This window comes from Nanorana parkeri, unplaced genomic scaffold (assembly GCF_000935625.1).
Source record: "Nanorana parkeri isolate BGI_ZX_2015 unplaced genomic scaffold, ASM93562v1 scaffold611, whole genome shotgun sequence".
NCBI classification, from domain to species: domain Eukaryota; kingdom Metazoa; phylum Chordata; class Amphibia; order Anura; family Dicroglossidae; genus Nanorana; species Nanorana parkeri.
Genome location: NW_017306879.1, coordinates 798102 through 820729, shown reverse-complemented (window position 1 = coordinate 820729; position 22628 = coordinate 798102). Strand labels below are relative to the sequence as shown.

Below are 22628 nucleotides of genomic sequence, written 5' to 3'. Positions count from 1 at the left end.
GCTAGAACTATGAGGTGAGTGGAAATCACTCATCTCATAGTTCTCCTTTAACATGACTGATCTCCTTCACAACTCCAGAATTAGATTGCTTTGATGCATAATTTACCTTATATACAAATCACTTTATTACTAACACTATAAAAAGCAAAAGTGGACTACTAGGTTTTTTTAATGTATGTTAAAATTGACTTTATTTTCATTAGAAGGCTGTGTGTCATGTGTGGCTCTCTTCAGGCCTGTGCTAAACTTCTGCATTGTGAGGGAGCATCTTGGTGGGGAGTGATACAGAAGCTCCAGTATGTGGAGTATGGTGGTCTCACAGATAGGCCATAGTAGCCGTAGAGAGAGCACACATCCTAGGGTGACATCACTGCTACAGCACAAAGATACGCTCAGTGAGTATTGTTAACCTTAGGACAGAGAGTGGTTACCATATATGGCAGGATCACAGGTACACATAATGGAAAAGCAAGCCTACAAAGAATGAAATCACTGCACATAATGGAAGGTAAGCTAGCAGTTATACATTTTGGTAGGGTTAGGTACAATTAATATAGTGACCTGTTATATACTGTTATCAGCAAGTGATCACTGTTGCCATAATATTTTAGTGCAGAAGGAGTCAACATGACCACTTGACAGAGAAGAGAAAGTCTTGATAATGTCAGTGAGATGTTACTGGGATAGAACATGTGAACACAATGGGAAAGCAGTAATGAAAAGGTTTACCGTATAACTGATTTATATCCAAATGGCCTCTAAAGTTTAGTCTTGTGGTATAAAATATGCGGGAGTCAAGTTACTCTTTAAAGTGAAATATGGCTTAATGTTATATTGAGAAATAATCATGAAATTGCTTATTTAAAACAGAATCCTATTTAGCCTTGCTACAAACCAATGGGCTAAGAACTGCATGGTTTGGTTGGGTACCTTCTGTTTGTTGTGTTTTTCTCTAGACGTTTCCTAGTTTAATAAAGCAATGGTAAGCTGAAATCCAGTTCTAAGTGTCATTTTTTAGTTGTTGCTGCTAATGTTGATAATGCAGCATGCAGTATATAATAGTGACATTTGATATATCAGCTCCTTCTTCAGCATATTGTTAATACCTTTATGGTCATTTGATTTCTCTAGAAGATTTAAACATGGTTATTAACCGACAACCTGACAAAACTGCTCAGGGTGCAAAGACTGGGAAAAATCAATATAGCTAGAAGTTGTGCATTGGGTTTACAAATGGCATCAATGTATTGCTTATCCTTAAAGCTGAATTGTAGTGTACACATAAAATGACCTTCCTTTCCCCCTTTCCCTCCTTTCCTAATAACATGCAATTTAAAATTTTCAATCAAATGATTTTGTTTTTTAAGTAATACTGAGTGGGCAAAAATTTGGCACAATGAGAAATGATATTGTACATAAATTTGTAGAGAAATTTTATTGGGGGTGAACTGTACTCAAAGCCCCTCAACCAGCAAATAATAAAAATGGCTGCTAGCACAATCTGAATACAATTTAATGCTAAGTCATAAATTCAAAAGGAAACTATTTTTCACCAAACAATCCTTTTCTGAGAATGGAAATATGACCGGTAGATTACTGGCTTACTTGGCTAAGGAAAATTCAGACTCTGCAATTGGCAATTTGGAAGTTACAAGTTAATGTAATTACCAGATCTGTATAACTTACACGGGTATTTGCTGAATATAGTTAAACATATACTTCATATATAGTTCTGCTACAACACAAAAGGAGATTTGTGCTCCTATATCAACTTAATTGTCTGTGAGTAATAGGACAACTGACCCTGATAGACATCATATTTTGTACTTTAAATATATGGTGATTATTTTTCTGATATACTCTTTATATATAACTGTATACTATATAACTATCTATATATATATAACTCAGAGGTGGAAAAATGGAAATATGAAATTTAGGAGCAAGCAGGATTTTTTTTAGGAGTCAGCTCAAAAGTTAAGCGCCAGCTATCATTTTTAAGGAGCATTGACTATCTAGCTCCTGGGATTTGTCCAGCCTCGATATAAATTTATATATATAGCTTTAAAAAAACACTTAAGCCTGAATTTCCAGGCTAAAACCTAAGATGGGGAAATAATACAAAACACAAAAATTCCCCAGCCTCTTCTAGTAAGATGGGGAAATAGTCTGTTCATAGGTTGTGAGTAATTTATCAAAAGACAGGGGCATTTTATCAACACATTCTATGAAATCATTTAATGTGTTTGTTTAAAGCTGAATTTTAACCAACCCCAAAAAAGTTTTATTTATATTCCCTATGATTAATTATGTTATGAAATGTATTTACTGCTTATGAATTCCAAGGATTTGCATTTCCAATACTGAAATCCCATGCAGGGCAGCAATGTCTGTGGCCACTGTGCAGCAGTTCTACTGGGGTCGAACAATGTATTCATTAAGCACACCCCTATTTATAATAACATCTTGGCTCCATTCACACCTGAGCATTTTGTGTACACGCATCAAACGTGCCAAAAATGTGCACTTTGATGTGCATTCGCAAAATGCACCACAAATTGAAAATGCACTTGCTATGCCATTACCATTAATGGTGCCCCAAACTCGACCCCAAAGATGCTTGTTTTTCCTCCATATTTGCATGCATTAAAACAGTTTGCTGAATGCACTACTTTTCCACGTTTGGCGCTCCTTGAACCAAGTATCTGAGACTATAGGTCATGTGGTTGTCCCTCTAGGGAGTTTTCTTTTGATTTTCAGTATCAGAGACACAGCAGGAAGTATGAGGGGATATCCCTACTTAAACAGCTGTCATTGGAACTTGTTTTCTCATTAAAAGTTATCCCCCCAAAAAATGTTTTGAACATTTAACAATTTATTGAGTAAAGTGAAAATTAGCCTAGAGAACTACTTTCCAGTTGGGAAAGGGTAAGTATCAAATATTTTTTATGGAATATTATTTACCTGACCAAAAATTAAAGTATGTTTTTTGTTTTGTTTTTAAAACTATATGTGTTAATCCTAAACATAGTAAATAAAGAAATAATACACCAAATATCACAAATTCAATGTAAACTATTTTTCACAACAATGGAACATTTTGTGCTCGCCAATTAAAAAGAAAAATTAATTTTCCTATTTTGACATGGGAAAGCAACCTCTATGCCAATACTAAACATCAGTGGACAGAGAATTAAAAAATTAGTACCATGGCAAAAGGCCAACACAAACAAAACAAAAATATATGAGTCAAGTAGAAATTAGGACTTGTGCACTCCACCGCCCCCCCCAAGCAGCCCAATAAGCGAAATTTCACCAACCAAATTGTTTTCACTGAAATGACTCCGCTAATCCTTAGCCCCAACTTCTGTGCAAAAAGATAGTAGTAGTGAAAATTTAAATAATTACTGACTAATGTTAACTGAGATCCAACTTGATACTGCACCAGGTGCCTCTTCAGTCTACATACAAAGCTGTAAGCTGTGAAATAACTCACATTGGAGACATTAAAAGTATGGCCAGGATGTGTAAGTTTATTCTAATTGCTTAATAATCGAAAGTATGCAATGTGAAAGAAAACGGCCTGGCACAAAATTCATCCTGTACTGATGTCAGAGGTTCCTGGGGACTCTATGATGATCACACAGGTGCTTCCACTATATGTAAATGGAAGCTAGTGTTTGCACAATTTGTTATATTCCTATGTACAGTAACCCTGTAATTCATTTATATGTACAGTAGCTGATGAGTACATGAATTGAAGCACATGAAAAGGGTGTTCTTAAGTGTAAAACGTGCTGGGTGAGATAACTTTATTCCGCATAACAAAATATTTGGTAGTAAGTGTTATAGGAAATTAGATCATCCGACAAGAAGAATAGGAAATCATTTCAAGAAACTGATTTCAATTAATGCTGCTCTTGCCAACTTTTAATTCCATTCCCACATGAGCATCAAACTCATTCAAAGACTTTGAACTAAAGTTTAGATTAGCTGAGCGAACAGATGCGTAAGATCTGATTTGAGAATGCTTTTTACAAGCTGGAGGAAAGGCACACTCTAATGGAAAACAAGCTCACACGAACCCATAATAAGACATTTCCTACATTTGTTCACAAGCTGCCTGTAAGATTTTCACAGTGCATTTTATCTAGCGGGAAAGATTTATAAAGAATGTTGTCCTTGTGTATAAAAGATACAATATATATATACTGTTTTCCTATGACATATACAAATGTTAGACACTCACAAGAGTAGTGGTCTAGAGTCTCTTTAGAGGTTCATTTAATAGAGAGGAGAAGGTCAAACCACATTACGATGCTCAATGAGTAAGAATACATTGATGATATACAAAACCCAATCACTAAAACCTCGTATAATTTAATACTTAATTAATATAATTTCAAAATTCATTTGCAATCTTTATAAATCTGCAGCTTTCATTAAAATAATATTTGGTAATCTTTTGGTTCGGTTTGGTTTAGGCCCTGTTGGTGTTTTCAAGCGTTCTTTTAATAGTTTTTTTATGTGCACTTAGGAAGCATTTGCAGCCAATCAGCTTCATGCATTTTTCTATTTGGCCCAATGAAAAGCAGTAGCATCTGTGGCATCATGCAAAAACACCCACAAAACGCTCCAAAAATGCTCCAAAAAGGCTTGTGACACACGTTTTAAGGCATTTCCATTAAAGTCTATGGGGACAAAAATGCTCAAATCTTCCTCATGTACAAGCTGGAGGAAAAGTGTACAAGCTACAAGTGTTTTGCTAAAAGTGACAGAACGCTTGGTGTGAACAGGAGCCAAAATGCCCAGGTGTGAAGTGAGCGGGGTCTTACAGGATGACAATGCTCTACCCTGTTCCCAAACTGCTCTCTTGCACTGTCATCCTGACATATGTACTTCCAATGAAGACTGTAAGTGGCTGTGCCAACCCTTATTGCGCAGACATTTTCTGTTGCTGAAACAATTAGGAAGCCTGCCCTTTCTAATGATGGAGCCAATGCTGGAGTGAGTACATATAGACAGGAAGTGACCAGAAGTGGCTTAGGATGGAGGAGATCTGCAGCACTGAGATGCACAGATTGAAGAAAAAAGGTGAAAACAGTATTTTCTAAAGAAAAAAGTACAGTTGTTTATGATTTATAGTGCTTTATCAAGCTAAAAGTAATCTAGTCAGTGTTTACAACTCTTTTGAGGTTTTTGACTCCGTTAATGCCTTGTGACCAAAGGTAGAGTGTCTATGGCACAGTGTAAAAACCAGGTTTCTCTTTGTAATGTAATATATGTATATAAGCATCCACATATGGATCACTTTGAAGGTTGATGGCAATACTCTAAAAATTACAGCTGCCAGTCTGTTATGCTACTTATTATGCTATTGGCATATTGCGTGAAAAACGCAACACTGGTGGTAGTTTGGGAGCATTACTAGGCAATGGTCATGGAATATCTCAACTTTGCTAGAAGACTGAGGTAGTCATATCTCATAATTGTTTACTGCCCCTTCTTACCATTTTCTTGTGTTTTGTCTTATAAAGGTCTAATGATTTACAGACTGACAAAATGTTATGTTCTTTTTGTTAAAGGTAGTCTACTTATATTATTATTATTATTACTATTATACAGGATTTATATAGCGCCAACAGTTTGCGCAGCACTTTAGTAACCCATGTGGTGAATAATAGATAATTTATTAATGAAAGTTTAATTATTAATATGGAACAAGGATGTATTGTACGAAACCCACCTTCCGTGCCAGATCATCTAAGTTCGTGGCAGTGGGCACACATACGCAAGTGCATATTCAAAGTGATACTTAACAAGTCCGCCAGTGATTAGTGGGTTCCTCTACCTAAAGCGTGACTCCACTTTTGTTGAGAAAAACAGTCACCTATGGGTGATCTATGTACACTGCAAGAATTGTAACAAAGTGTGTTGCAGAATTCTACCTTTTTCTGTTCTAAAGAAATAGCTGTTTGTTTCACTATCTCCTTTACAGATTGATTCATCAATTTGAGAGTCTGGTTTGTTATTACCACCTAGTAAAATCTCAGTGTTCTGATGAGGAAAGCTGCAGTGTCTACTACTACTTTAAAAGTTAACCCTTAGGGGTTTATCTCACCAAAACTAAAATTCCTAATTCACGTGATGCTTGAAATTTGAATTGAATTTAAGTGCAGACATCTGAGAAAATCAGTGAGCCAATTACAGAAGCAGGAAATTACATTTCTGGGGACATTCTGTAACCAACGGCCTGCAGAACACCTCCAGATGGAAATACTGTATTGACATTTTTGGACAGTTTTAGAAGATTACAACAATTGACAATAAAATTTAATTTGTAATAGCATTAAATTACAAAATGGCTTATGAAGAAATTTGATATGTTATGTTTTTTTTACCAAAAGTGGAGTTTTGCTTTAAGGGAACCTGGCCGGTGTTTGTTTCTGACTTCTCTTGCTCCTGGTTCCTGTTTTTTTTTTTTTACCGGTTTCAAGCCTGTTTTTATCACTAGGAAATTCACAACCCCACCTGTGAAAATAAACATGTTTTCTGTGCCCTCATATCTGAGTCTGATAGTCGAATCTCAACTGCTATATGTCTCTACTCCTTCTCCGCATCATTCCATACATAAATAGATCTAAATCAGAAAAGAAAGGCTTCACTCTTATGATGGCTTGGAAGTTTTCATTATCTGGTCATGTAATCTGCATTGTAAATCAACAAAGCAAATGGGGATATCATGTCATTGTTTAGGAATTTGTTGCTCCTCTATTGCAAAAATAAATCTTGATACGTTGTATTCAGTGATTTAAACAGCTCTTCATTTACAAACAGTATCCCAATGTTTAATCAGAGTGGAATTCTTCTTTAAAATGTGGAAAGTTTAATTTCAGAATTCTGAATATTGATAAATTTGATTTAAGCAACTTACCAGATTTGGAACCGCATGATGGAGCTGTCTGACCCGATGGACATGTGCACATATTGGGCCGTGAGCAGAACCCATCACCACAGGTGTGCCGACAAATAGCTGTAAAACAAACATTTCACATATATTAACCTAGAGTGAAATTGTCATTTATAGACTGCCCCTTACTCTCTAGTGTCAGGCCTTGGTGTCTTCTCAATCTCCAACTTATATGTAATTGTTTAAGCTTTTTTAATTAAGATATTTGGCCCCTTTCAGATGACTGATCCAATCGTGTCCACTTGTCAGTTTTTCATGCGGACCCAATGAGATGCCCAATGCAGGTCTATGGGCAGCAGTGTGTAAACGGACGAGAAACAGATGGATCAGAGATCCGTTTGGCCGGATCTGATTGTGTCGGGTTGGGGGTTATCTGATGTAAATGGACACAAGTCCATTTACATCAGATTCTCCATAGTCCAACATGGGGTCCAGCAGTTTCCGTTCTTTCCTCCATCACAAGGTGGAGGAAAAAACTGTTGGGACATGGATGTCACAGTGGTGACATGCGCTCTGTACTACTGTGATTAGGAGAGGATCCGTGCACAGATCCTCTCCTGATCAGCCCGTGTGAAAGGGGTTTTTAACATGTACAGTATACTTCTATTATGCAGATGTAATAAAGACAAGTTCTAAAATGTTAAAGATAATCCATATTTATTGCTGTGCTATTTTAAGTTTTCCCGCCACATGTACGTAACTGAAGCAGCCCTGTTGGTGGTTTTGGAATAATGATGCAATTGGAAATCACTGACTTCTTCTCACTATGGCCATTTTAACTCAGGGCAGATGAACCCACCTCCCTTTACTTCCTGGAACTCTGGGTCTGCCTCCTGGAACATGTGACCATGCACATCGTCTGAGAGGGAAAAATGCCTTTCCCTGAGATCGCACGAGATTTTGTAGGTGAGATTTCCAAGGAAGGCACTGGTGATGTAGCTTTCCCAGGATGCATCTCTGAGGCACAGGCTACGTCACCAGGGCCTATCAGAATGAGAAAGGGGAAAAGCAGTAATTTTAAAATGCTTTTTCAACTAATAAATGTAGGATGATTTCATATCAGCATGCTGATGTGATTTTTAGTTAAGAGGTGGTAAAAGTCAACCTTAACTGTTTATTTAAATGGTGGCAGGTACTCTTTATTGCAGCAGTCACAGCAGATTGTTTAAAAATTATAAATATGCAAAAAAAATAAAAAATAAGGTCGGTTAAAGTAATATTTAATGTAATATTTCCTGCATTGGTGCATATTCGTTTTAAAGGGCTAGAGGTTCAGGGCCAGCTGCATAAATGATGTACAAGCTAATTGCCATAGAAACAAAACGGCAAAAAATTCCTTAATATGTAAAGGAAACTTTATTTTGACGTTCATAATGTGCAGGTTTGCTTGTTTGACATTTGGAGATTATCTTTCGCTGGGTGTAGCCCACTTGTAACACAAATATGCTGAGGCAGGACGGCTGCTTCCCATTTACAACTACATAATTTATGGAGGGCCATAACATCTGTGCAGGATATACAGTGAAAAATGATGACACTGTGTAATATAGTAAATGATGAATAATGATTTGTTGTCATTAGTGGTGATTTTCTGCTTATGTTCAAGCACTTTAATGTCACAGCATTGAAGTTTGGCCAACATTTGTACAGGTGCCAGAAACTTTACTGCAGTTCTGAGAGTGACTTTATGACAGCAGGTGCATAAGCGATCAGACTCTACAGCTCAGGCATGAGCAGCCTGCTGTCTTACTTGCAACTATAAGTCCCAGCAAGGCTTGTGTGCAATACTGACACATGTAGTATTTGACAATCAAAAGAGGCACAGGTTGCCCAACGATGATCAGCCCACTATATTTTACTTTGGTAACAATCCATTTTTATTAAATAGCATACTGTAGTCCACAATCAAGAAAATGTAGTAAGCCACAGCAACAAGATATGGGTCTGTACCATGTTCATGTAACTACAGCAATTCCCTTAATACATTTAATTGGCTGCTTTCTATTGGCTCCCTACTTGTACAATAATACAGAATATGCTGCCACTATATAATTATTAAAATAGTGTACAGTATTGATGGAGCATAATGAAAACAAATATTTGTCCAATGGACATAAAGAGGAATTTGTTAGAGTAAACCTCTCAGTAATATAACTGTGCCAAACAGGCTGCATCAGTAGGATTCAGGCACCTCGCTGCAGCACCCTGGGCATCCCGAATACAAGGACACTGTAATACTCAGCTTTCCACACTTCCTGATAGTGCCAACAGCTTTTTCTTCCCGCTCAATATCAAATTGCTGTCATTACAGTGGCACTAAAGTAAAAACATTTTAGGAGGTAGAGGTTTGTTTTGGTTTGATTTTTTTGGTAGAAGAGACTCCATGGGGGTGATTTACTAACCTAAACACACGCACGCACCAGGTGTGTGTGATTTTCACACAGCAAAACGTATTTATCAACCAAAAAGTCTCTAAAAGCATATTTCCACTAATGCCATATATGGAAAAATCATGCACATGATGCATATATAATGCTGCTTCACAGTTTAGACAAAAATGGTTAGCTAATGCATTTACATTCCTGCATTCATCAACGCAAGCAACATAACATAGAGCTAATTTACACCACATTACCTTGCAATTCATTGCAGGGCTTTACACAACACACCTGCTGGGTGTGTACACACTACAAAGGTGTTTCGATTCCTCCCATAAATCATGCTGGGAGGGAACACACTACAGAGGTGTATACATGTTCATGGTGTGTTTATAAGGTTAGTAAATCAACCCCCATGTCTCTTCTGTCAACAACAACAACAACAAAAACCTTCCCCTTTCTACTAGGAATTTTTTTCCTGTGTACACTGCCAGAGGCAAGTCTGTAAGTTGCAGAGAATGGAGTCAGTACCAGTATGATATAATTCTAGCTCACATGTCAGTTACATCATAAGTGGCCAAACAATGGCCCAATGAAGATGTCGGATGTGGAAGAAGCGGGAGAGATGATAATAGTGGAGCAGTGATGGGGAGTATGGATCTATCTTCTAGGTCTGCGGGATCAAGGGTTAACTACCTGTTTTACCTATGGCATGATGACTAAGGTCATATACTTCCCTTATTCGCCACTTCAGTAGGCTTTCTTTTCTTCATCACATTGGTGACCTGTTTGCCCCCGACACAGCTCTCTGTTGTCATCCCGTACAGGACCAGCGGCCCTGCATTGTATAAGAGGATGCTGTTGGGCCCGTCCACATTCCAGAGTGTCAGACAGCGGAGAAGAACGTTGGTTGCGGAGGGATCAAGGCATAAAGCAAGTATATCACCTTATTTATCATCCTCTAGCCATAGCGGGCAGTTAACAAAGGTAAATCTTTTTTTCCCCATAGTTCAGTTTTAAGAAAAGCAGCTTTACTGCCTGCCCAATAGGAAGGTGAAGGAGGTGAAAGGGTACAGGCTGGCTTACACTGTCTACAGGAAGTGTCAAGATTTGCACACTATGGTGCTGTTTAACACTGTATCCTGCTCAGCACAATTAGCATACAAAGTTACTTTAAATTTACTTTAACGTACTGCTCACACCTAATGTTTTACATTTTTCTACATTGCAGGCTAAATGTATGGACATTAGAAAATTAGACCTACTCACAGCAAGACCTTGAGCTAAGGTGTTAGAAAATGAGGCTATTTAAGTGGAACTGAAATAAAATAAAATATTTTCTATTTTATAGGGAAAAATTAAAAATGTTAATTGTCTTTAAGCAGTACCCTGAAAAATGTCTGGAAATCCCCCTGAGAAGTAGCAATACACTGCTTGGTATGCCTAGGCACTCCTGTAGTGTGAAATCTAAAGCCCTGCCGTCTGTGACTGCTACTTTTAAAAATTTGGAGCAAGATTTGGTAATGTCACTTTTGTACTAATGTCTGTTCACCTTGCTGGAGGCTCTGACATGAGAAGTAAAACCCTACCTCTACCAAGATGGCTGCCTTCACACAGAGATACATCAATTGAGGAAACATCAGCTTCAAGAATACCCCAGGCAATACTGGTAACTTATCTTTTGACTTTTGGGAACAGCATCCAGTGTTAGGTTCCTCTTTAAAGCCCCGTTCAACTTGTAGACTAAAAGCAAAAACATTGGAGACCGACACTTACGGACAATACACTGGTTCCCTCCAGGTAACGTTTTCCATCCAGGACAGCAGTAGGCATTGTAACGGGATCCACAAACATTTGGTCTAAAAGACATACAGGAAGCATCACATTAGACCAAACCGTTAAACTTTATTATTGTGTGAAGCACATAAACAGATGTTCATTGAATATAACTGAATAGAATAATAACTTTATTTAATCTACTTTCATTACTCAAGAAAACAAATCAGGTGACTAGAGTGCATAAAGTATCAGTATTCTGAGGTTTATGTAACTGTGACAGATTATTTGGTTGGTGAAAGCCAAGAGAGATTGATGCTGGGCCTCAGTTTAGAAAATAAAAACCCTGATGAGGTATTAACGGTCACCATGGCCCAAATTCTGTCCAGCTCAGCGGTATTTTAATGAGCCCAGAATGCTCTCACTCAGTTATAACTTAATGAGTTGGATGCTACCCAGACACAGCAAAGTCCACTAAAACCAACAAAGAAATTGTCATTTTTGGGGACCTTTAACTCCTTATATGCTTTGCAGATCATGCTTTTCCTGCAAATGCTACTTTTACTTTTCTTGTATTCCTGAATCCTGAAAAATGAAGCAACCTCCATATGGCATAGTGGACCACTAAAACTATATTTTAGTTTTAACTTCTTTAAAAAAAACTTGATAAACTGAGGACAACAGAACTTTGCATTATAAAGACAGCATTCAATAGTTGTGGTAGTGAGGATGCAGCTAATATTTTAGGTGTCAAATAAAATTCTCTGTAGCCTCTGCTACTAAGTACTTGTAGATGTTCTTGTTTGACTGCTGTGAGCATCAGTCACATAGGGAGTTTTAGGATGAAAATTATGATCTCAGTCTTGCAATCACAACTCCTAAATTCCTCCATTTCCGTTAATATAAGACACCCCACATAGCCTAGGATAAAGGCCAGATTCAAAAGTTTTACAGGTGACATTATTATTCAAAATCACTTAGCGCTTATGCATCTTTAGAATTACATTATTTTCTTAATAGTTCCTTAAATGATATATATCATCATAAAGACAGTTTACTTTTTGGTATTGTGGTATTATGTTATGAACTTTATTAAGCATTGTGACTATTTTTCTTGGGTAGCCCTTGCACACATTACACATGATTTAACGGAACAAACATCTACAGAGAATCAATTCATTACATTTGATTATTTAACATGTGGAGGTTAATCATTTGTAATAAATTGCTCGCAATTCCAAAAATCCCTATAGATATTGTCCATCTGTTGGATATGGAGCCAACATTTTTAAAAAAGCAATTTTTTATATTCATCTGGAGAATAGGCTTGACTATTGCCAAGTGTGTTGAAGATTCTTGGGCCCTATGTGGGGAAGCTTTTAGGAGTCTCCCCATAGTACTATTTGCAACACTTATATGGGGGAAACTCCCCATAACAGGTTATCTGAGGACAATCTAGCATGGGTACAGCACAAAACTGTATTATAAACACTCCTGCAGGCCAATTCAGCTGTAAACCATTAACTTTACAGTATGGCAGATTGAATGTAAGTAGAAAAATGCCCTTGGGACCTGCTTCCTTGAAAATTCTCTAAAGTCACTTTATTCACTTAGTTGACACAGCCTACACAGTTGACACAGCTGACCTTTAACTTTTGTACTTGGATACCCTACCACTATAATCCAATTTTTACTGGTGTTTGTATGCTGGACTTCTTCTCTTGCACCTGGCTACCCCGTTATTTTAATCCCTATTTTTAAGTGGTATCTTTTAAATGGCCTTGAGTCTCATTGTTCAAGGATTTCTGAGACCACTGCAACTTCAATCACACATACAGTACTGTAATGGAAGTGTACATGCTACTTTTGCTATTCTGCCCAGAAGTAAAGTGAAAACATTTAATGGTCTTAGTTTTTACAAAGCTCAGACTAAGGAGAATTTTAGAATTGTTAAAACCTCTGTTGGGTCTTTATGGTTGTCTGGGTCCTTTTTGTGGATATTTTCCTCACTACCTGTTCTTGTAACTAATGTCTCTAGAAACGGAAGTCAGGGCAATCTCTGCACTAAGGATGCAGGCAGCCATACAAATCTAACAGTGGTTGTAACCCATTCCCACTTAAGGGGCACTCAATTACTGATTGACTAGCAGTAGTTGAGACTAAAGCTTTCTCCTGTTCAGCCTGATGATTCGTCCATCCATGCTAAACAGCGTGGATGGAGAAATCTCCCCTGCCAGCTACTGTATCTCCGCTGCCAGCACCCGCAGCTGTCTGCATACCCAAACAGCAACTGCATCTGATTGGACAATTTTCCATTTTTCAATTGAATTTTGTTGAGCCAAGTGGTACTAGCAGGGCGACCCACGGCTGACATTTCAGCCAATTTAGACGGACTCAGCCGAAGTTTGAGCCGTGTATGGCTACTTTAAGGGAAAGAGGGGGGTGTGATGAACCACTACAAAGAGGCCACTGCTTTTACAGCCTAGTGCAGACTTTACAAACAAAAAAATGGTATGATATTACCAACCTACTGTTTTGCTCCACCCTAAAATTATATTTACCTTTTTTGCCTAAACTTAAATTGGACTTTACCAACATTATGTTACCCTAAACCAAATACATGCAAGCTAGTTATCTCAGCCATAGATATATGTGTAAATATGTAAAGACTCATACCATACAAAATATCACAGCTATAATTTCCCTTGTACTGCTTCCGCTCTTTGCTGTTAGGCATTCACACTACTTTGCACCCCATACATCATCAAACTCACAAAATAACCCATAGACAAGAAAAAAACTATTATTAATGTAACACAAAAGCACATAGGAAAACTTATGTATTTGATACAGAGCAGTTTAGGCATGAAAACTAGAGCAAAAGAATGAGATTGTTGTCTATGGCACGAAGTTTAAACTCATATTTTCTTAACCTAAACCAGGGAATTTAAATCTTTTGGCCTTACTGGTTGTTATGCACAATTAGTTCACTTTTCTTTCCTCTAATTTTTTTATAACCTGATTATCCTGCAAATTTTACTTTTTTAGCACTGTTGCAAAACAGTACAGCAGAAAGGAGAAGGCTTTAACCACTATTTGTCTTCAGGACTGCATGGAATTTTGAGTTGGCATGAACAGCGGGACCAGTTAGGAACAGTTAATGGCATTAGCATTAGTATTTTACTTTAGGCAGTGAACTATACATATCACAGCTACATTTTTATGTTTATCTGGAGGCTTTACAATGCTGACCTGACTTTGCCGAGATTTTATCATATGCCTGTGAGGGAATAGGGACCTTTTTTTAAAAGAAAAAACTGGAGCACATTGTTATGTGCAGTTTGCTCTGAGAAAATTGTGTATAGTCAAACTCTGATTGAGCTGATTACAGTTCTGTAAAGAAATCCCATCCACATTACCTTAACATTTATTCAGACATATGAATTAAATACTATGACTCTTTAAAATCTTTCCAATAGAAACAATATTTTTCAGTGGCAACACTGACAATTTGACAAGTACATGCTATTTAAAAAACTGAAAGAAAATACATTTCAAGCAAATTACACAACTCAAATAGATTACTTTACTGTATAATGCAGTTATGACTAGGGATGCACCAAAATTTCGGGCGCTGAAACATGTCGGCCGAAAATGGGACATTTGGCAGAATTCCGAAAGTGACATTATTGGCTGAAAAAGCGGTGCATCTGTGATTTCTCTCCTCCCCGCTGGGTGGTGCTCGGTGTTCCAGCGGGGGAGGAGAGAAGCTGTCACAGGAGGCCGATTGGTGCGGCAGGAGGAGAGCGATGTGAACGGCCAGCGGCGTTGGGGCGGTGACAGCTAATAACTGTCACAGGAGGCCGGGCCGTGGTGCGGGGGAGGAGTCAGCTGTCAGATCGGACTCCCCTCCCACACCGCTTGCTCAGCCTCCTGTGACAGCCAATCCAGGATGGAGAGTGGGTACAAGCAGTCAGCCATCAATGATCACTGAGTGTTTCTAAATAATTGAGGACAGAGTATGTTTACTGTGTCCTCAATTATAAATGGGAATGGGAACCTACATCACTTCCTGTTCATTCATGATTGTGGACATGGTAAACATACTATGTGCACAAGTTATGAATGTACAGGAACACTCAGTAATAGAGGATTCCTGTTCATTTATAACAGGGGCTGCAGAAAAAGAGATTGAGGGCTCTGTATTCTCAATCCCTTTTACTATTTTAAAAGGGAAATATCTGGGGTCTGTTTAGACCCCTAATATTTCCTCGAAGCCCAGACAGTAAAGTAAAGAGAATAAAAATATTTAATAAAAATAAATAAATACAAATAAAATATAAAAAAATTAAAAGTTTATAAAAAATAAAAATAAAATATTTTTTAAAATGTAAACAAAATTAGAAAAAAAAACATTTTCGGTTTCGGTCTGACTTTGTTTTTGTTTAGTTAGACTTAAATTCTTTAGACTTTTAAACTTTAGTTTCTGAGACCCCTGAACCCACAAATTATGGACCCCCACCAATCAGTTGTTGCTTGATTTAGTCTATTTAAAATTCGACCGTAAAAAAACCCTAAAGGCTACAGGTTTCAAAGGCCAGAGCTGAATTACACTGAGCATCTTTGAGTTCTCTAGTAACCCTAAAATGGTGTTCTAGGGGAAATCAGAGAACAGTAAATGTCCAGGTTAGGTGACTCTCACAAATCCGATCTGAGAACATCCATGTTACCATTAACAGCCATTCAGATTGTTCTTTTCATTTCTAACATGTGCTGGAAATCTGAATGGTTGGCACGTTCAACAAAACAAAATCCTTTTAGACACCTCTTATACTCAAGGCCTTGTATGTAATACCACATAAAAATAAGAAACCTATATTGTTTCCAATCCCCCTACCATTTATGTGAGAAATCTAAGCTAACATGTCTTCAGCAAGCAGAACAAAACCATCTTCTACTATATGAATGAATGGGACCCCTAGCGGGGAGGAAAGGTCAGCTCAATTTCACAGCAGGAATTGCGTTGACAAGGACTCCTGCAGTGGGAGGAAACCACATAACGAGTTTGTACAATGAATATGTCAAGTCACAGTTTATTAAAAAAGAACTCACACTGGTCCAGCAGTAAATTGAGCAAGTGCTGTTTGACATTAAATATAGGGCAAAAATGCAAAGGCACCATAAGGGGGGGGGGGAATCCTTCTGTCTGTTAAACATACATAAATGCTACACACATGTGTCTGGTTATTTAATTATTATTTATGAATTATTCTTTTTTTATGCAGAGAATGGAAAACAGGAACCAAATTGCAGTTTACAGTTGTTGCTATAGTGACCTAATAATTTCTAAATATTTGTAGTAAAAATATTTCTGATGTAACATACATTCCAAGAAACCCCTTTTCTGCTTTGTCCTAACCTTAACTTCAAACCTTCACTTCAAATTGTGTATACACATGACGTTTCTGGGTAAACATTAGGGCCACATCTTAAAAGTAAGACCACAAAGTGTAAACTGTACATGCCAGTAATGGATAGACTGGGGAAAAGCTAGAACCTGTGTTAGATTTGTATAGCTCTCCTGGTCCCCTCTGATGAGATTTCTCTTTACTTGCTGTACAAGTGATCACTGTCACTGGGAGAGGAAGTAAGTGGGACATTTCCAGGAAAACGCAGAAAGACCTACAGTGGATAGTACTCTTCCCTACTATACTAAAACAAATAGCTTTTTACTAATGTGTGAATCACTACTGTGACCATCATTGATAAGACAGGTAAAGGAAATCCTGATCGGCAGGGCTATGAATAACAAGAGAACGTTGATTTTAGCTCTCAATCCACTTTGTCCAACACTAAGAGACAAAAATAATTTAGCTGGAGTTCTACTTTACTGTCGCACATTTTGCTAAACCACTTAATGTCCTGACCAAGATAATGCTGACCATGCATAACCAGGCAAAAGCAAGCAAAGTTTTTTATATCACTTTCACAGTGGTATGGAAATGAGTAGTTCCAACTGACATGTATGACACATGTTAACAGAAGATGTCCTCTTGGAAAATGATAGCAGATCACTCTCTTTTCTATAAGGGAAATCATATAAAGCTTTTATGTCTATGGAATACAGTGGGACAAAAATTGCATTAGATTCCTCCAGCATGTAAAGTTTTTATTTTTAGAATGGACAGGTCTACAGCTCTCAATGAGATATTTGATTGTCTATGGCAGTGGTAGTCAATTTTCTTGATACCGGGAACCTCAAGACAAACCACTGACAAACTCAAAGGCCACGCATAATATTCAGTGAGTGTAATGCTACAGCTAAGCTGTCAGACATTTAGACCCACAACAAGAGATGGTCAAATACTGTAGGCATGCTATAGGATATTGTTGGAGACATGCTGGAGGAGACAGTCATAGACTGGATGAACTTTAGATGAGACTGCTAGAGATTAGTGCTATTACAGGCTCTTTACAAATCAGTGCTTCCATATCTGTGCTTCCTTAAACATACTTATGCCACATTTAATATTTCTCTTAGTTAGATCCATTTTAAAAGTCTGAGGAAAAAAACACCAACATGTAATTGGGATGGACAGCATAGAAAAAATACAATGTGTGAAGGAAATAAAATAAGCCATTTAGCAATTAGAACCCAGTCTAAAAAATATTCTTCATTTACTGGCTTGAGTAAGCACCTTGTCAAAGAAAACAGACTATTGTCTGCAGGGGCCCCAAAGTTCACACAATCAGGGCTGCAAATTCTTTAGGCATCTTATGTCTAGATATGTATGTAGATATCTATGTCTAAATATAAAGATATGTGTTATTACCCTTTTCCTATTTCTATGTCTCTACAACCAAGTTCTTCGAAACTGATAGCAATCTCATAGTGGTTTGTTATTGAAGGGTCTGTTTCATGAAGCACCTCAGACCCCTCATCACTACTCATCATGAAGTGATAACATATACTGTATGAGAAAGAAAAACACCCTGATAACCGTCTCACTGCCTGATTTAGCTTTCTTCACGTTGCTCTTTAATATTAAACTTATAATTATCATGGTGGGAATTCCATAGAACTAAAAATTATGTGCCTGATTTACTTGCCACAAACAAAGAGCTTACTGGGGAACATTCACATAAATCTGTACAAAGTGAAAAAATCAGCAATGTATGATCTTTCTTCCCCAGTTCAATGCATAATAGGACATGGTTCAGTATAGCAGTAATCCAAACTAGAATGGGCAATCAATGGCAGGTTACACCTTTCAGGGATTTGCTGTATGGAAACTATGCAAGATGTGTCATCCTGTGAGCATTCCCGCACTGCCCAAATCCATATGCTCTGCACATTCTTCCAGCCAGTATCTTAAAGTGGACCTGTACTCAAATGTTAATCTAATACTGCATTAATAGTCATGCCGAAATTAATAATTAATAAAGAGCAATGAATGCTCCTCTTACCAGCAGAAACTACTGTTCCGGGCTTTCACCAGTTCTGGTCAACATTTGATTTTTGCTAAAGGAAAAGATTAGCTAGTCTGAACTCTGATCCTCCACTGCAGCAGAGATCACAAGACCGAAAGACTGGACTTTTCAACATGTGGCCATGTTTCTGTTCTCACTATGGAGTTTTAGTAATAGGGTTACAATCCCAAACACGCGCTCCTAATGCTGTGATTGCATTGTTATCCTCTTGTGCACACTCTACAGATCACCAAGCTGACACACAGCATGCTTGTCATTGTCAGCTCATGACATTACGGGTAGCTATGCCTGGTAGCCAGCTTCCAGCAGTGGGAAATGCTATAAGGGGGCCCAAGACTTAAAGTCTTGATATCTACAGCTGTAAGTCGATGGAGAGACCCTCCGCACTCCTCACAGCAGTCCGGGCCAAATGAGAAAGGTGGTGCTTGCAGTGATGTATTACCACGGATGGCGCCGTGCAGACACAGAAGAAGCAGGAAATCACCAGCAATCAGTAATGAAGAAGGGACCCTGCGCGGCCCCGAAATGTCGGTTTTTTGGATGTCTGTGATGCTTATTGTCCAATAAAAGGGACATATTTATCTTCATTACTGACTGCTGGTGATTTCCTGCTTCTTTTGATATCTACAGCCACATCAGAGACAAGACAGGGTTTACATACACTTTAACCTCTTGCCGTCTGCCCGTAGTAAAAAAAATGACGGACGGCACTGCAGCATTGGCGGGTTGCCGTCGCCAGACGGCATTTTTTTTCTGCTCGCGCGCGCCCCCTAGCGGGCACGCACGGGCAGAAAAGACCCGACCATTGCACACACCCGTTACCGGGTGTTTCACATATAGGCGATCAGCGGCTCCATAGCCAGCCAATCGTCTATATGTGCTCGTTCACGTCCCCCTATATAATAGCAATAACAATAAGTGCAAAAAAGTAAATATAAATAAAAAAAAATAAAAGTAACACATAAAAAAGTAAAATAAAATAAAAGTCACATATAAAAAAAGGGGGGGAAAAAAACCCAAAATGTTTAACTCACCCCCACGTTTACGCGCCTATAAACGTAAATACGCATCCGGTGCCCCAGCACGCAAAAATTACAATTGCGCTACACATGTTACAATTGCGCTCTCACTGCGAACGTCGCAGTGAGAGCAATCATTTTAGGGCCATCAATCACTGATAACACTAAACTGATGAGCGGTAACAGCTTTTAAAGCGTCGCCTATGGCCAATTTTGGGTATTATCGTTTTTTGAGGTTTCGCACGCGCACGCAATTTTAAGGCTTGACATGTTTTGTGGCTTTTTACCCGACGTGACCCCATCCTTTATATTTTACCAAAAAATTGGGTAATAATAAATGTTTTATCATTTAATATAGGGGAAACTGTTTTTTTTAAAAAAAATTCGGTAATTTTTCCTTAATATAGTACAAAAATAAAAACCCCAGTGGTGAATATATACCACCAAAAGAAAGCTCTATCTGTCCCCTTAAAAGGGTATACAATTCATTTCAGTACAGCGCTGCATGACGGAATAAATGTCAGTCAAAGTACCGCAGCGCTGAATACTGAAAAATGGCCTGGATGGGAAGGGGGTTTAACACCGCGGATGTCAACTGGTTAAGTTAATGTTTGAGCGCACTTTAAAGAGGTATTTACACTTTCAAATATTATGTACATTAACATGTAGATACTATTGCATATTTTATATCCTAACATAATAAAACACCCAACAAAATTAACAGAAATCAATAATTGCAAAGAAGTGGTAGCTTTCACTCTTTTCCTCCATTCACAAGAAGGGCTGGTGTCTCTCCACTCAGGTCAGGTAAACTTTTAAAAAGCCATATGTACATGCCATCTGTAGGCCTAAATAGAGAACTGTGGTACAGAGCATGTTTCAGCATACTCCTGATATCACCCGGTATAAAGTACAATTCATGTACAGGGAACTATTTCAGTGTCTGAGCAAACAGTTCTTGCTGGCCCTTTTGAGTCTTAGTATTTGACCTCAAAGTCGTGATTGCTACTATAGCTATAATCATGACCTGCCTACCAGTGGCGTAACCAGAATTATGGGCGCCCGGGGCAGAACATTTTTTTTCGCCCCCCTCATTCCATTCGGTTCTTCCTAAATTCTGCCTTTCTTTAGGCCATTCTGGCAGCTTACATACTATGGTCTTGCCTAAACATGCATGCATTACATACAGTGAGTTCCATATACCGGTCTGGGGGTGCATGGCAAATTTATGCTTGAAGGCTTGAAGAACCCCACTCCTACCAGTGGAGATATAGAGGGTCAACATTAGCTAGCGACACTGAGCAAAATGAAGAAAAATGTATAGCTGGTCACTGGCTTTTTTACTGGCCTCCATGTTTTAATATAATAAGTGAAAATGATGCTGCTTTAAAATGAAAGATGCAACACAAGAGAAAAGATTCTGTTTTATCACTGATGATACAGACATTGAACAAGTGATGTTTAAAAGGAACATATATGAGAACTTCTGATCATTTATTTAGTAAAGACTGAATCCTCTAGAGATTTCTCTTTTGCTCTATTAAATACCTAATTTGCACAGAGCATGTTGGGTGGACTCTGGCACAAGGAATTGCCTTATCTCTGCACAATAAGCACATGACAAAATAGAGTCAAGCTACATTTTTCAAACTCCCAGTGAATCCTTTGATGCAGGTGCCGTAATTAGAAATTACAGGGCCCCATAGCAAAGTTTTGTATGGGGCCCTGTGATTTCTAGTTACACCCCTTGCAGAGCCCACCGGATATCCCAAACAGCCCACCTGAGAGTGACCCTGCAGAGCCCGCCATAGACTCTCTATGGTGGGCTCTGCAGGGTCTCAGGAGGGCTGGTCACACTTCTTAACTGCCAACCCCGTACTGCTGTCATCCTCCTCCACTGCCGGGCCCCGCCTCCTCCACGGTCACTGGCGGGCCCTGCCTCCTCTGTCGCCGGGACCCGCCTTCTCCTCCATTGACGACATCAGGCCCCGCCTCCTCCTTCGCTGCCAACGCCGTGCCCTGCCCTGTCCTCCGCATCTGCTGATTTCCACTGACTCAGCAGCGGCTGAGAGGAGGAACGCGCTGCTGCCCAAAATCTGTCAGTGATCTAAACAGTGGCACGTTCCTCCTCATAGCCGCCAGTGACAGCCAGCAGCCTGCGATCCCATAGTGACCCAGGCGGCCCACCCGGCATCAGGGGGACCCCTTTTTTCCTCGTCCTGGCTGGGCCCCCCTCGCCACGGGCCCCATAGCGGCTGCCTGAGTCGATAGGCTGATAGTTCCGCCACTGCTTTGATGCTCTGGGATGACCTGTGATGAGTGGTTTCACACACAGAAATTCAGCAGTCACTACTTCCCCAATGCAATTAACAAATTCAACTTACCAAAAGAAAATAACACTTTGACCACCAGTTGGGGAATATCATCAGTACTTAGTGCTGACATTCTGATACACAGACTATTACACAGTATTATATGGCTGTATGTATGGGTACCTTAATGTAATAATTATGCATTAGTCTAATGTATTTTTCTTTGTAGGAGCTCTTGCATTTGCACAATGAAAAATACTCTCTTGATTATACCAACAAAATGCTGTAGGAATTTCTAGCAGGATGCAAAGAGGAGTTGTGTGTAGTTATCCATATAAACCAAGCATCATAGTCCAACTATTTAAAATTTAACTTATTTCTTTTTAGATTGCAAGCTCTCATGCACAGGACCCTCCTAATCATCTTGTTTTAAACTGTATTGTAACTTTACTCTCTTCCTGTATATGCTGTACAAACTGCTGACGCTATATAAATCTTGTATAATAATAATAATCTATAGCTTACTGCACGTTATTGTTTTGAACCATATCATTATGTAATTGCATTTATAGGATAGATTTTATCTTAATAGTACTTTGGAATAAAAGACCAATTTGCTAAGGCAGGCAAAGAGGTCATGTGTAGAAAACATGTACACAATGCCTTCAACACTGTGGAGTCT

The 22628-nt window shown here is 38.6% G+C and overlaps 1 protein-coding gene across 2 annotated transcripts in view; it reads right to left on the bottom strand.

Annotated features, from left to right (window-relative positions):
- FBN1 (fibrillin 1) overlaps positions 1–22628 on the bottom strand; it is a 210099-nt gene that overhangs the window by 173012 nt on the left and 14459 nt on the right. For both annotated transcript variants that reach the window (XM_018562908.1, XM_018562909.1), the window contains exons 2-3: positions 11125–11207; positions 6935–7033 (exon numbers count right to left, since the gene is read on the bottom strand). In XM_018562908.1, the coding sequence (XP_018418410.1) occupies positions 6935–7033; positions 11125–11207 (182 nt within the window). The remainder of the gene's footprint in view (positions 1–6934; positions 7034–11124; positions 11208–22628) is intronic.